General features: G+C 43.2%; 1 protein-coding gene across 1 annotated transcript in view; it reads left to right on the forward strand.

The window, feature by feature from the left end:
* Positions 1–15878, forward strand: part of DCAF11 (DDB1 and CUL4 associated factor 11) — a gene marked incomplete in the record, with an annotated part of 1824350 nt that overhangs the window by 1369536 nt on the left and 438936 nt on the right. The window contains 1 exon segment of the mRNA XM_044057850.1: positions 1214–1399. Within this exon segment, the coding sequence (XP_043913785.1) occupies positions 1214–1399 (186 nt within the window).

Here is a 15878-nt window from a genome sequence, read left to right on the forward strand (position 1 = left end):
ATATTACTGTTGCAGTTTTCTTCACTGAAGGGAGAGTACAAGAGCTAAGAAGACTGTCAGGAGGAAGACACAAAAGACCCCATCTAAAAACCATGCAGAATAGCCCTTGCAAAACCTGTCTGGCCATGGAATCAGCATCCAGTTTATAATGCTTAGAAAAGTGTGAACAGAGGACCAAGTTCCAACCTCAAGGATGGAATGGGTTTCCAACCCCTTGCAAAAGGCACTACAGGAGGCAACCACCCAAGTAGGATGTGCCTTTACAGTGAAGAAAGACATTTTCCATGAAAAAATAACAAAAGGAAATAGCATTAGAGATCCAGAAGGAGATGGCTTGCTTGGAAAAAGCCAAACCCAAAGTCCTGAGATTAAAGGAAACAAAACGTTGATCGGGCTAATAATGTCTGAGCTGTCTGTGCAGGTCTGAGATATGAAGAACCTTTCTCACTGGCAGATTGCAGAAAAGGAAAAAAGGAAGGGAATTGAATAGACTGATTAAGGGGCAACTCACTAACCACTTTGGGCATAAAAGAAGGATTAGTATGAAGAGACACCCTGTCTCTGTTAAAAATTAAAAAAGGAGGAAAAGCCACAAGAGCCTCTAGTTCAGACACTCTCTTGTCAGAAGTAAGAACCAACAGCAAAACAGTCTACCAAGTACAAAAGTGCAAGGCAGCTGAACTGGCAGATATAAACCGATCCTGAGTAAAATTTTCAAGTACAAAATTGAGGTGTTAAGAAGGTGTAATAGGCTTTCTTGGGGGTCTGATATGATGGACACCTTTGAGAAATTGTTTGACCTCAAACCAAGAGGTCAAAGGGGGAGATTCAAGGGCAGACGAGCAGAGATTGCTGACAGGTGAGCTGTAACTGAAGAATATGCCAAGCCAGCATGGAGCAGATCACACAAGTAAGAGAGAACCAAGGGAATCCCCACTGAAAAGCGATCCTGATGGTGAGAAAATGAATTTGCTGTACATTGTAGGAAGTACTAAACTTCCAGATTTAGTTGTGTATTTTTTTGCTATTGAAACAAGGAAGTGTCCAGAGTCCTGCCATTTTTAGCTGGTGCTTTTTTTTTCAGTTTCTTTAATATTTTGTTTCCTGTGTACCTCTCTCTCTCTTTCATTCCTGTCCTTCCCTCACTGTTGATGGACTGACAATGTATAATGTTGCATGTTTTCTCAAATTTTCCCTCTTTCTTTATCATTAGATTGACTCCCATGAAGATGATGTCAATGCCGTGGCATTTGCAGATGTCAGCTCCCAGATACTGTTCTCAGGGGGAGATGATGCACTTTGCAAAGTATGGGACCGTCGCACTCTAAGGGAGGACAGCCCTCAGCCAGTGGGAATACTTTCAGGGCATCGAGATGGGATTACTTTCATTGACAGCAAGGTGAGTGTGCAGCAAGAAGTCCGATTGTTCAGCACAGGAAGGTGCTGATGTTGTTGTGCACCTTTTCTCTTTGAATGTACACTTTAGTCAAAATGACTTAGAAGTTTGATGCTGTGAAACCGGTTCAAATAAATTGTTTTTCAAAAGGAATCCAGTAAGACTGATATTATTGCATGTTACCAGTTCTGTAGTGCCCATGTGAGTACAGCCAGCTGATTTACTCTGTTTTACAGCCTACCTTGAAAATGATTTTTGTGCTTCCATGACTATTAAGTTTCTGCAGATAAGTTATAAATTGCCAGAACACGTGCAGCGAACCCAGAATTTTATGCAGACTCCATACTTTCCTTTAGAATAACTGTACACTTTACAGACTTCCACATTATTTCTGCAGTAATGTGCCTTGGGTTTGCTGTTACCAAAGACTTCTTGGCCAAAGATCTACCTCATCAGGTTTCAGTATACAACACTTGAAGGGCACTTCACTGAAAAATATCTCTAATTTATCTAAACTCCCTCACTTGTACCATGAGTTGCTGTCTGGAGTCCGTTACTCTGTGGTTTACCATGTAGGCTTGATGAAAACATTAATAACTGTATTAATAGCCACATTCACAAGGGCTGTGTTTTGGCCCACTTTCTTTTCATATCTAAGGATCCCATTTGTAATTTGTTGTTTATTCAAATTACTTTTAAAACAGCCATCACTGGAAAGTTTCCATGTTATTGCAGTGGTGTCTGGATTGTGAGTAAATTACGTGTAAACACTGAAATGTGGGATGACCTTGCTGAGATTTATAGTACTAAACTCGGTAGAATTGTATACCCCATGAACGTAATATGGCATGTGGCTTCCTGGAGCTAGTTTTTTGGTATTTAAATGCAATCCAATGTCCATTTTTTCTCATTCAACTCTTGGGACTCTGATCTGACTCAGATCCAGTCACTGCACCTTTAAACCTTATCCAGGGCTCTGACTCTTCCCCTACCCATAGTTCCCCTTCCACCATCAAATTACCCCAGATCTCATTTGCTGCATGAACCAAATGGATGTTCTTAGTGTTTCACTGTTGCAGTCATCACCTGTGGGGTTGATCCCTACTGTGGTAGCCCCTGGCCAGCCCGAATACCAGAGTCATTGTTTTTGTGCGCTGGCTGCTGTCGCCTGTAGTCTGACATCAGTTTGTCAGTACTATAAAGCAAGACAGCTGATGTCATTACATCAGTCTTTCTTGCCGTGGAGCCAGTAGCAGAAGCAGTTTGCACGAGTGCCGGTCGGTCTCTACCAGCAGTCGAACTTCAGCAGAAAACATCTAAAGCTAAGTACCCCGTTGGGGACCCTTTTTTCTTGCTGTAACCGATGCCCGAAAAAGTTAACAATTGTCTCGCCTGTGGAAAGCAGATCCCACACAGAGACTTTCATTTCTACTGCATCACTTGTTTAAGCCCAGACCACACCGTCCCTCGTTGCCGGTTCTGTGCCCTCTTTAATGTGAGAACCATTCGCTGTAGAGCTCTGTTTGTAGACAATTCTTTTCGTATCGTCTTCCAATTCCGATATGGTGTCCGTCAGCCAACAATCCACCGATATTCTGAAAAAACGTAAAGATAGAGATAGGCCACACAAGGCTAAACCATCCGACGACACTACCACAAAGCAAGTCGTCAGTTCTCAGGAATTCAGTGAGGTGCTTTTGCAGCCCCTGATGCCTGACTCGCTTTCTACGCAGGCCTCTGCCGAGACCCTTTTGGAGTCCGGTATGCCGCAGAAAACCACTTCGTCTTCTGAGCCTTTGGCTTCTTCTTTGGTTGGGTCCGGAACCACGACGCAGGCACCAGCTTCCAAGGAGGCCATTTGCACTACGACTCTAGACAAAAAAAGACGTCTTCTCTTCCGACTACCGTTTCTCAGAGACGGACAGATTTTCTCAGGCCTCGAAGCCAGGCCACTCCTAGGAAATCTGCTTCTAGCCACCATCTTGCTACTGCTCCCCCACAAAGTCAAATGCTTAAAATGGTGGAGGATCTCATCTCCGTTATCAGAGGTACTCAAGCCCCCACCCCAAAAGGAAAAAGGCTTCCTTCTCCAGGAATTAAGATAGACCAAGAGTCTGAGGAATCCGATTATTCTGCCTTTGAAGAGGAACAACAGCCCTTAACAGTTTATGAGGATTCAGACGCAGAGGAGTCCATCCCCTCTGCCTCCTCTCCAGAGGACCTTGCCTTCGGGGAAACCCTCCACTCCCACAGGGAGCATTTTCAGTGGGAATCTCAGGACTACCCACAGTCAAAGAAACTAGTTTCTGGACCTGCCCCAGCACAGACCCCTGGCCATCCCTCCTATTCTAGAAGTGGTGGATGATGTCCTTGAATCCAGCTTAGTCCCTGATGCCCTGCCTCCTGCTCCAGCTAAACCTGACAGGTACTACAGAGTACCAGATTCTCACAAATACCTGTACAGGAACCCTGTTGCATACCCTGAGGTCATTGCCCAGGGACCCAAAGGAGCTAAGACTAGTTCTGCCAAGAATCCTCTTCCTTCTGACAAAGATTCCAGAGCTCTGGACAGATGGGGGTAAGAAAGTATACACCTCTGCAACCTTAGCTATCCGAGCACTCAATTGTCAGTTCTGTGTGTTAAAATATCAACAACACACCTTGGAACAAAAGCAGAAGATTGCTACCTCACCTGACTTTGCCAACGCAAAAGAGCTGGCAGAATTACTTCACTCTGCTAGTCAAGTGGCCAAGCACTCATTACAATGTGGATAATGGCGCCCTAGAAGCCTCTGGCAGGGCAGCAGTGACAGGATCTGTTGTTAGAAGACCTGCTTGGCTGAAGGAACAATCTCTTACTGATCATGACAAGTCTAAACTTATACAATACTTACCAGGGATCAACAACACACTGGCAGACCAGCTAAGCAGAAACTTACTGGACCCCCACGAATGGCAACTCACAGAGAAATCTTTCTGCAAATCACCCAGGAGTGGGGGACCTCAGAGGTGGACCTCGGTGCCTCGCACTTCAGCCACCAGCTGCACAAGTTTTGTACCAGGGAGTATTCCCACCAAGCATGGAAGGTGGATGCCTTGACTTACCCCTGGAGCCTCCCTCTTTGAGTACGCATACCCTCCTCTGCACCTTATTCCCAAGGTTCTGATCAAAATAAGAGAGGAGAGACCAACGGCCATCCTCATCACTCCATGTTGGCCGAGACAGCATAGGTACCCCTTACTACGCAGTCTGACCTTACAGCCCCAAAAGCTGCTTCCTCTAACTTCAGACCTCCTGACCCAGGAGAGGGGGGAGGAACTGCACCCAGACCTACAGACTCTCAAACATTCAGCATGGCTCATACACTAAAAACTAGCAAGAAGTCACTGTTAAGCAAACGGGTCTTGGACATCATCACAGATGCCAGAAGGTCCAGCACAAGAAAATCTTATGCGGGAAAATGGAAAAGATTCTGGTCCTGGAAACAATCAAAAGGGGACACTACCTCCCAACCCTCCATCCCTCTCATCTTGGATTACTTAGCAGAGTTGCTCAATAGTGGCCTCTCCTCCTCCTCTATTAAAATCCATGCCTCGGCCATCTCTCCCCATTATGATTCAGACACACCCCTCTTCTCTCAACCTTTGATTAAGCAATTCCTCAGAGGGGCTTCTAATATCAGGCCTCCCAGAAGACCTCGTACTCCTCCCTGGGACCTGATTTATGTGTTAGAGAAACTAACCTTACTTCCTTTCGAGCCTGCCGCTTCAACAGAATTTAAATATCTCTCCTGGAAGACTGCCTTCCTACTAGCTATCGCCTCAGCCAGAAGGGTCTCAGAACTACAAGCTGTCATGGCTTCGAGCCCTTCATAATTTTCCATGCAGGCAGAGTCTACCTGAGGACTAATCCCTCCTTTATGCCTAGGTGGTATCTGATGTGACCCTTAACCAGGCCATATACCTGCCCACCTTCTTTCCCAACTCTCAAAACAAGGGGGAAAAAGTTCTACACTCACTAGACATGCACAGACAACTCTGATACTGTCTGGACCACACTAAACCATTCAGAAAAACTGACCAGCTTCTTGTAAGCTTTGCTCCAGGGGCACAGGGGAAGCCTATCTCCAAACAAACCATTTTCAAATGGATCTCGCACTGTATCCATTTTTGGTACAGACTACGTGGGAGACCCATGCTCAAGTCGGTCCGTACCCACTCCACTAGGGCAACTTCAACTTCCACTGCCTTCTTCAGAGGAGTACCTATCAGGGACATATTGGAAGAGGCCACCTGGACCTCTGTCCATACCTTTACAAAGCATTACCATCTTTCCTCTCTTTTCTAAGTCTAGGGCAGGGTTTGCCTCTGCAATTCTGCAGGGCCTCCTGACCCATACTTAGGACTCTACCTATCCTTCCACCCTTTACCTCAGCTTTGGGAATCCTCCCACAGGTGGTGGCTGCAACAGTGAAACACAAAGAACATAGTACAGTTGTGTACACGCACCATAAATGTAAATGTTCGAGTGTATTCACTGATGTTCTTCGTGTTTCACTGTCGCACTCATCACACTTGGGTTATCCTACCAGGGGTAGCCCTCAGTCGACCCGAATACCAGAGGCTTAGCATTTCTGAGTTGGTTGCTGTCTCTTCAGTACTGGCGTCAGGTCATTAGAGGTATAAAAACAAGCAGCCGACACCATTACATCAGTCTTTCTTGTCGAGCCCGAAGCATAATCAGTTCACATGAGTGCCAGTCGGCCGCTGCCTGAGTTTTCGTTTCTGAAATTGAATTATCTTGAAGTCTTCTGAAGCTAAGTACCCCATTGGGGATCCTTTTTTCTTGCTCTAACTGATGTCAGAAAGTTAACGATTGTCTTGCTGTTGGAAAGCAAATACCACACTGAGATTTCCATTCTTACTGCATCACCTGTTGAGGCCCAGACCACTACGTACCTCGCTGTCAGTTTTGGGCTTTGTTCAATGCCCAAACTATTCATCGTCGGGCCCTTATTGTAGCTAAATACTTTTGTTCTCGATCTCCATATTCTGAAATGGCTTCGGTAAGCCACCCGACTACCGATCTTCCGAAAAAACGTAAGGATAAAGACAGACCGCACAGGTCCAAAACTGCCGACAACGCTTCCATTAAGCTAGTCACCAGTTCGCCGGTACTCAGTGAGGTGCTTTCGCTGCCCCTGATGCCCCCTTTGATGGATTCGCAGGCCGCTATCGAGACCCATTCGGGGTCCGGTATGCCGCGAGACTCTTCTTTGACTACGGAACCTGCCAAGTCAGTAAGCATACCCTGCAATGTGCGTTTGATGCCCTAGAAGCATCTTGCAGGGCAGCAGTCACAGGTTCTGTACTTAGAAGGCATGCCTGGCTTAAGGAGCAGACTTTGCCGGACCATGTCAAATCAAAATTACTGGATGCTCCTCTGAACAAGGACAATCTGTTTGGCACCAAAGCAGAAGAGGTTTTAAAAAAGATGGAAGAAAAGACTAACCCCGGGATTCATGAAGCTCTGCGCAAGGACGGTGTTAGCCTTGCGCCGACTGTGCGGCGTAGAGATGGTGCAGCAGCACCACGTGCATATTAATGAAGGCGTGCTGCCACCACGTCCACGTACATAAGAAACATGCGCAAGTGCAGGGGGCGTGTCTAAGAGCTGCACGGAGGCATGAACATGTCTGCTGCAGACGCGCAACCTAAAATGCTGACTAGTACAGCCTGCCTGTAATAGTAATCACTCCTGTCAGTGTCTGTGGATACTGAAATGCATGCAAAGCATACAAGACAGCTTCGTGAACACCCAAAATAAAAATTAAACCCAAAGGCACATAGCTGAATATTGAGCCCCCCGTCCCTCGAACATATAACATTTAAAACCCAGTGCCCGTATTACATTGTAGTGTTGATTGTTATACCAAGTGGAAGCGAAACGCAGCATGTTTGCACACCACTGTCCTTTGCTAAGCCTAGCCCAATGTTTAGGGTTACCACCTGTCCCACTTTGTTAGGGACTGTCCCTCTCTGGGCAGTTGTGTCCTTACGAAATATATTACAAATGGCAAATGTCCTGCGATTGTAGGACATAATTATGTCCCATATTTTATGTAATAGTTGCATAAAATAGTTATTTCTGTATCTAAAATACCTAAACGTTACAAGAAACAGAATAAGCAACTAAACTTCTACAAGAATAAGCTTTCAGTTAGGCATAAAAGTAAAGCACTATCCTTTGTACTGACCGTGGGTATGTGTCGGCCTCTAAAATCTGATGTGTGTCTCGAAAATGTCCCACTTTGGCCAATTAAAAAGATGGCAACCCTGCCAATGGTCACAGCATTCGCTCAGTAACTGCCCATTCACGTTCCAAGTCGTCCTTGTCTGGACAGCCCAAAGATGAATGGGTATTACCCAGGTCTACCTACCATATCATGAAAGATAAGTATTTGCGTGTACCTATGTGCGTGAAGTACAGCATGTGGAAGATCAAATATGTTAGGGTTGTCGTCACAACCATATTGGTACCAGACATATGTAGAGTATGCAATGTGTTCTGTTGTCTGTGCCATGGGCCATCAACCAGAGAAGGGATGGATGGTGTGTGTGGAATATGGGGGGGGTGACGGGTAATGTAATAATTCGCCAAGGGGAGACTGGGTCGGATGTACAATAGGTGAACTGGAGGTGTACACGAGGGAGCAGTGGGTGAATCAGGAAACCAAAGAACATACATTCACATCTGCAATACACCCTTACAGGCCATACTGCAGAACACAATCCCACAAACATATGAACATTAAAATGTGCGATACACATGTACAGAAACGTTACAGGCTCACACCCACATAATGGTCTGACCTGAAATGAGCGATCCAACCCCAACACACCTGGATACATAATTGAGTACCCATCATCCCCTCCACAGCACACACCCCCCTTGCTGAACGTCCACCAAAACCACCCATACTTGGGCTGCTAGCTTGGTACAGCCATATCTGCACATAGTGACCCCTACCCATATCCAGTAATCAGTCTCACCCTAGGCAGTCTCAGGCATGCAAACTAGGTGTCCCTTGCATGTATAACCCTCCCTCATTTTTGTAAAGCCAAAAGAATTGGAGTCATTGGTGTCTACAATTTTTGGCCATCCCTCATGGGATAAGTGTCTGTTCTAAAGATTAGACTTGGTGGCACGACACAATGTCCAGCCCCATAGACAACCGGACACAAGTTGCTTTAGCAGTAGTTGTCCACAACCCTGCTCAGCCTCCAGCCGGTCCTGCAGAACCTACGACCCGGGATTAAACACCTGACCGTGATGCACATCTCCCCACGTGCATTATCGGGAATTTATACCATTCACATGTTCCCATGAAGCTTCCCCATAGCCATCTCTCAAATAATACATGTCCACAAATTGTATACCCCCTCCAGGTTCCTTGTCGTAATGATGCACACAACCCCTGTATATAAATGGTACAGGTACCTCCCTTATGCGGTTGTTCATATACATGGCCATGTGTAACTCCAGATATGTACTCATATATCTATAAATTTACATACTTATATTTGCATAGCTACACATCACACATGCATGCATATATGTAGTTGTCAAGTATGTGTCCATTTCATAAATGTGTATACTTGCAAATGTATATATATGCCTCTCAGAAACATATGAATAGTAACATGTACTATACATATGCACACCACCGGACTGTCACATTTGTTGCCAGTACTGTGGAATGGCTGTAGTAAAGTCATATATCCTAATTACCATCCATACAGAATGTATCACGGATGGCTTAGTGGTAAAACCAATGACTATTGTGTTCCTGTTCCCGGGTCCAAGCCATGCAAGGGCTACTTTTGTATGATGGCCACAATAATGGCAGTCGGATATAGGGTGATTAAGGCGCTTTAAAGCAGATGTAAGCGAGTATGCGTGGCGGTAAGTGGCAGTCATTCAACAGTATGGGAAATGTAAATAAGCATGTAGGTGTATATGCATGTATATGAACAGATATATATATATATATATATATATATATATATATATATATATATATATATATCCATGAAGAATGAACATGGTCACAATAAAGAATGTGAAGGGAAACAGCAGCGTAACCCCTCCGTAATATTTAGTGCTGTCATATCAAGTTGCCCAGAGGTGAGCAAACCTCCTGCATCTCCAACCACAGGTAGGATGCTAAAAGTGGAACTAACTATGTTCACGTGCTAAGTCTGACTTTCAAACAGGTACTGGGCAGTCCCAGTCACCAGTCGGACGAGCCGAAAACCGGAAGAATAATTGAACACCCTGACTATTATATGAACGTATGTCCCAGGACTATAAGCTTGGGTCGTCTGAATATACTTGGAGTTAGCCAACATACAGGACATGTCTATAGCAGTAGGCAGTGGCGCATGTGTAGTAGTGCGGTTTGCCCAACAGGAAAATGGATGCCTGCTATGTTAGTGAAGTGTTGAGGCATGTGTTCGAGTAACTATGAACCATGGCTATACATATAAATGAAGCAGAACACCAATAGTGTAGTGGTTAGAGCATCCGCCTTTCAAGCAGATATTGCTGGTTTGATTGCAGCACACACCATTTATGACACGTAATCCGTATACTAGCATATCTTGCTAATTTTATGCTGTATAACGATATAATACCATTGAAATGTGAACTGGGGTGACGTATCACAGTAAGAGTGCAGAAGGTTTTTGCGTGACGTGAATCAGCGGTTAAACGGAAAACCGCAGCTGAAAAGTGTTGTACTCACCCTTTGTCCAACGGCCCTTGTTCTGCCCAGCAACACAATAAACCACGTCGGCCAGGCCCGATGCCAGGACCCTACACATCACAATCAATGTGATTTACCACTAAGCCACGGCAGTTAGAACCTAACTTTGATGTTATCACAAACATAGCAGACAGCACAGTCATTCAACAGTATGATCAAATTAATTAAATCATATAGATATATATGCATGCGTACGTATATACACACACACACACACACACACATATATGTATATGTGTGTATATATATATATATATATATATATATATATATATATATATATATATATATATATAGGGTTACCACTTGTCCCACTTTGCGAGGGACAGTCCCTCTTTGGGCAGTTGTGTCCTGTAAAAATATTGTAAAATGGCAGATGTTCTGAGATTTAATGACAAAATTTCCTATATTTTTATTTATTTATTTATTTTTATTTTACATTTGTTGACTGGGATAGTCCGACTGGATGCATGTCCACTTTCAGCGGAGGCCCGGGGAGAAAAGCTCCAAGGGTAAGCAGATACAGCATTACATAATACCAGCATTACATATTACAGTCTATTTACAGAGATTACATAAGTAAGCAAGTTAAACAAGTTCCACAGGTTACAGTTAATCCTGAGCACAAGTCAGGATTAAATTAAATTACACAGTAAACTGGTTAACAGATTTTTACACATTCTAGAGAGAGTTAGCCAGGCTTGATACATTGACATAGCCAGTTAAGTGACAAATGTTGTTTGAGTCTAGTTTTAAATTGACCTAAGGTGGAAAGTAAGGTAATATCAGCTGGAAGAGAGTTCCAGGATCTACTTACAGAGTTTGCAAAGAGAGAATCACTGGCTGTGTTATTAATTTTGCTAGTCTGAATTAGTAGTTTGTTAGAGGATCGAATTGGTCTAGGATTGTTATAGGGTGTGATAATATTTTTAAGTGCAGGAGTATTGTCCAGATTATAGAGGATTTTATAGGCCATAATCAGTTGGTTATACTGGATTAGGCTGGGTAGTTCAAGCCACCCAAGCTGATTTAGATTGATGCAATGATGTGTCCTAAAAAGCAGCCCAGTGGCAAACCTGGCAATGTGGTTGTAGCAAATTGAGAGTTTGTTAAGGACAGTCTTGTTTAAATTCCAAAGTAGAGGAGATGCATACAGAAGGGTTGAAAGAAGGTGAGAGCGAGCTATGGCAATTTTAGCTGGAGGGGTTAGGAAGGCTTTTATTCTGTAAAGTGACCCTAGTTTTTTATTGATGGTTTTGATAGTTGGTTAACATGTAGGTCAAATTTTAGATTATTGTCTATGATGACACCTAATAGTTTTGTAGATGGGTCAGGGGAGATTAAGGTGCCATCATTTGATTTTATGGTAAAGGTGAAAGCGGTAGACCTACGTGTTGGTGAAAATAACAGCATTTTAGTTGTTTTGGGATTTAGGATCAGACAATGTTCAGAAAGCCAGTTTTCTATTGTATTAAAGGTGGTCTGGGTAGCTGACCATAACTCTACTGGAGATGTGGCTGAGCAAATCAGAGTAGAGTCATCAGCATATTGGATACAGCTGACTTTTGGGATGACAGTATAAAGGTCGTTAATGAAGATGGAGAACAGCAAGGGCCCTAGTATAGAGCCTTGTGGTACTCCAAGGGTGTTAGGTAGAAGGTTAGAGAGTTTGTTCTGCCAGAGGACAGCCTGCTGTTGACCATTCAGGTAGGATTGAAACCATTGGAGGGCTCCAGTATCTAGACAGAATGTTTGCAGGGTGTGGATTAAAAGTTGGTGATCAACCATATCGAATGCCTTGGAAAGATCCAAAAAGAGGGCTGAGGATATATAATTATTGTTGCGATTATGGTTTATGGTGTTAGTAAAGGCTAGGAGCGCTGAAGTAGTGCTGTGATGAGGACGGAGCCATGCTGAGTGTCTGCCATAAGGCGATTTTGGATTAGGTGGTGCATGAGTTGTCTATGAATACATTTTTCCATAATCTTTGCAAGTGGAGAGAGTATAGCTATTGGCCTATAACTGGAGAATTCAGTAGAACTGCCTCCTTTGTGAAGTGGGATTACATAGAATATTTTCCAGATGGTGGGTATTTTAGCTTCTACTATGGTTCGATTGATTAGTATTGAGACGGGGTATGCAATAGCATCAGCTGATTTTTGTAGGTACTCGGCAGGGAGTTGATCAGCAGAAAGTGTAGTGGGTTTTAATTTTTTGATCAAGGTATGGATAAGTGAAGTGGCGACTGGTTGGAAGCTGAACGCGAGTAGGTTTCTAGGGGTGCTACTTTCAGGACCAAGGGAGCTAGGAGGTAGTTGGCTAGCTAGGGCTTGAATTGTCTCAGTAAAGAATTGGTTAAAACTATCAGAAACATCTTCAAGGGTGTTATCAATAGTAGCAGCAGGGATTGGGGTTGAAGTTTGTCCAGGATATAGTAGATTATTTAAACCTGCCCAGAACTTCTGAGGGTTATTTTGATTTGCTGTCTGTAAATTACAGTAGTATTGTTTTTTGTCTTGTAAAATTGATTTTTTGGTTTCGTTCCTGGATTGCCTGTATTTAATGTGATCTTGAGGGTCTTTAGAAGAATGCCATAAAGCCCATGCTTTGTTTCTAAGGGTAGTTTTGAGTTTAGACTCTATAGAAAGCCATGGTGCAGTTTTTGCCTTGGTTCTCTTTGAACGAACAGGTGCATGCAAATCAAGGATCTCAAGGAATTTGTTGTTAAAGTATGCTACTGCTTCCTCTAACGGGAGGTGTTTTAGAATAGACCAATTACATGAGTTTAGTTCTTGTTGGAATTTGGCAGGGTCAAAGTTTTTATTGTTTCTAACCTTTCTGAGTAAGGGTTGTTGGGAATTAATGGTTTTGTGCTTAATTACATATGTGAGAAGGTGATCGCTTAGGCCATTAAGGAGGGTGCCAGAGGTGTACAGTCGGGGGTGACTGTTTATGAGTACCCAGTCAAGTATACTTTCTTTTTGGTTGGGTTTACCTATCCTGGTAGGGGTGGATATGATTTGTTTAAATGCATGCAGGTTAATATGGGTGGTTGGAGATTCTGAGGAACAGGTTCCCCAGTCTATGTTAAAGTCTCCAAGTAGTAGGGTTTCTTGGGGGTAGTGACATGATAGCCAGTGCAGGATATCTTCAAATGTAGATATATTGTTACCTGGTGGAATGTACATACAGATGATATTAATGCATTTATTTTTATTAAGTTGCAATTTGGTGGCAAGAATCTCCGAGTTATTAATCTGAGGATTTATGTAATAGTTGCATAAAACAGTTAATATGTATCTGAAACACCTAAATGTTATAAGAAACAGAATAAGCAACTAAAATGCTACAAGAATAAGCTGTTATTTAGGCAAAAAAGTGAGGTTCTGTCCTTTGTACTGACTCTGGGTATGTTTTGGCCTGCAAAATCTGACGTTTGTACCAAAAATGTCCCACTTTGGGCATTTGAAAAGGTGGCAACCCTACACACATATATATATATATATATATATATATATATATATATATATATATACACATACATACATTTATATATATATATATATATATATATATATATATATATATATACACACACACACACATACATACATTTTATATATATATATATATATATATATATATGTGAGTGTGTGTGTGTGTATCTCTACAGAATGAACATAGGCACAAGAAAGCATTCATAACGAATGCGAAAGAAAACAGCAGCGGAACACCCGTATTATCTAGTGCTGACATATCAAGCTGGCCAGAAGTGGGCAGAATCCCTGCATCTCTAACCACAGGTCGGATGCTAACAGTGAGAGTAACCTTGTCCATGTGCTAAATCTGACTTTCAAATGGGTACAGGGCAGTCCCAGTCCCCAGTCGGGCAAGCCTAAAACCGGATGACCACATGAACACCCTGACAGTCAAACACACGTATTTGCCAGGACTATAAGCTTGGAAGGTCTGAATATACTTTGAGTGAGTCAACATGCTGCACAGTTCCAGAGCAGTAGGGAATGGCACATGTGTAGCAGTTCAGTTTTCCCAACAGGAAAATGGATGCTTGCTGTGTTAGTGAAGTGTTGAGGCGTGTGTTCGGGTAACTATGAACCATGGGTATACATATAAATGAAGCAGAGCACCAATAGTGTAGTGGTTAGAGCATCCGCCTAACGAACAGGCATTCACGGTTCAAGTTCGACTATAGCACATATCATTTTCCTTGTGGAATGAATGTCGTTCTGCTGTAAAACTGACATTAAAACATGTAAAAGTGAACATGAGTATCGCATGGGACTATTAACCAGATCCCTTCAATCAAAGTGGTACTGTCATAATGAATACGGCACAAGTAAGCACAAATAAGCGGCAGTAAACATATGTAACACACAGTAAGCATATGCGAGTGCGCTTGGGCGGGTGTAAGCAGCACCCACTATAGGAAATGTATATACGTATGTACAGATGTAATATATATATATATATATATTACATATATATGAAGAATGAACGTCGTAACAGTAAAGCATAGACAAGGGATGTGAAGGGAATCAAGAGCAACTATGGTATTATATAGTGCTGTCAGTGTATGTCATAAAAAGCTGCCCAGCAGTGAGCAGAGCACTGCTACTCACACCACAGGCAGGGTTTTACCAGTGGGAGTAACATCGTTGAATTGCTAAGTCTACTTTATACGCAGGCAGAAAGTAGTCCATGCTGGGACTACCAAAAATTGTAAAGTGCAAAAGGCCGTAATCTATAACCCTATCAAGGGCAGGTATGTTCAAAGATTAAATGGCGGGAGAGCCTGTGAATACACAAGGCGGGACAACATATGTGTAGGGCCCCTAACGCTTTGGAGAGGGCAATGTGTAGAGGTGTGTCATGGCTGCGATAACAAGTGGATAATGGACGTTACGCGTGTAAGTTGAATATGGGTGGGGTGGTGGAACTATGGGTATGAAATTATGGATCCAGGCGTGCCAAGGTTGGATGGCCCGGTTCTAATTGGACCGCCCCTTGGAGGTCAGCGAGTTCATAATAGGTATATATGCATACAAACATGCAGACAACAATATGTAGAAGTACATTCTCTAGCACATGCATTCCATTTGTAGACATAAATAATAGGAATGTGCACATACAAACATCGACAGTAGATGGAATAATAGGCTGTGCAGAAGAGGGATGGGATGAAACTGCTAGAACGCAGAGGCGTGTACAGTGTCCAAAGTCAGTGCTCTGCTGACGATAATCCAATGTGAGGGCTTCCCCATACTTGGAATCCTTCCTGTGATCTGCCCGGTATGGCAATGACAAGTACTTAACCGGTTTAATTGTAAAAGAAATACACTGAACACGTACATAACTAGGCTCCCATGTGTAACGTGTGCGATACCGCATAGTCATACATATTAATGAATTCTAGTGTCATGTTAACGGGAGTAAAGATGTAATAAAGTATAGAGTCTAATCTTGCCATAAACACATGCGTGTTGCATGTGGGGCAACCCAGTAATTCCAAATAGTATTCTTTGGTTGCTCAGGTCAGCAATGTTTGTGGACTAAACGTATGGGAGGTCTGAGGATACGTGGAGTTACTAAACCGATGGGATGGCTCTGTAGGAGTAGGGGTGTAGCCAGTGTGT

This window comes from Protopterus annectens, chromosome 16.part0 (assembly GCF_019279795.1).
Source record: "Protopterus annectens isolate FY-2018-M chromosome 16.part0, PAN1.0, whole genome shotgun sequence".
Taxonomy (NCBI): Eukaryota; Metazoa; Chordata; order Ceratodontiformes; family Protopteridae; genus Protopterus; species Protopterus annectens.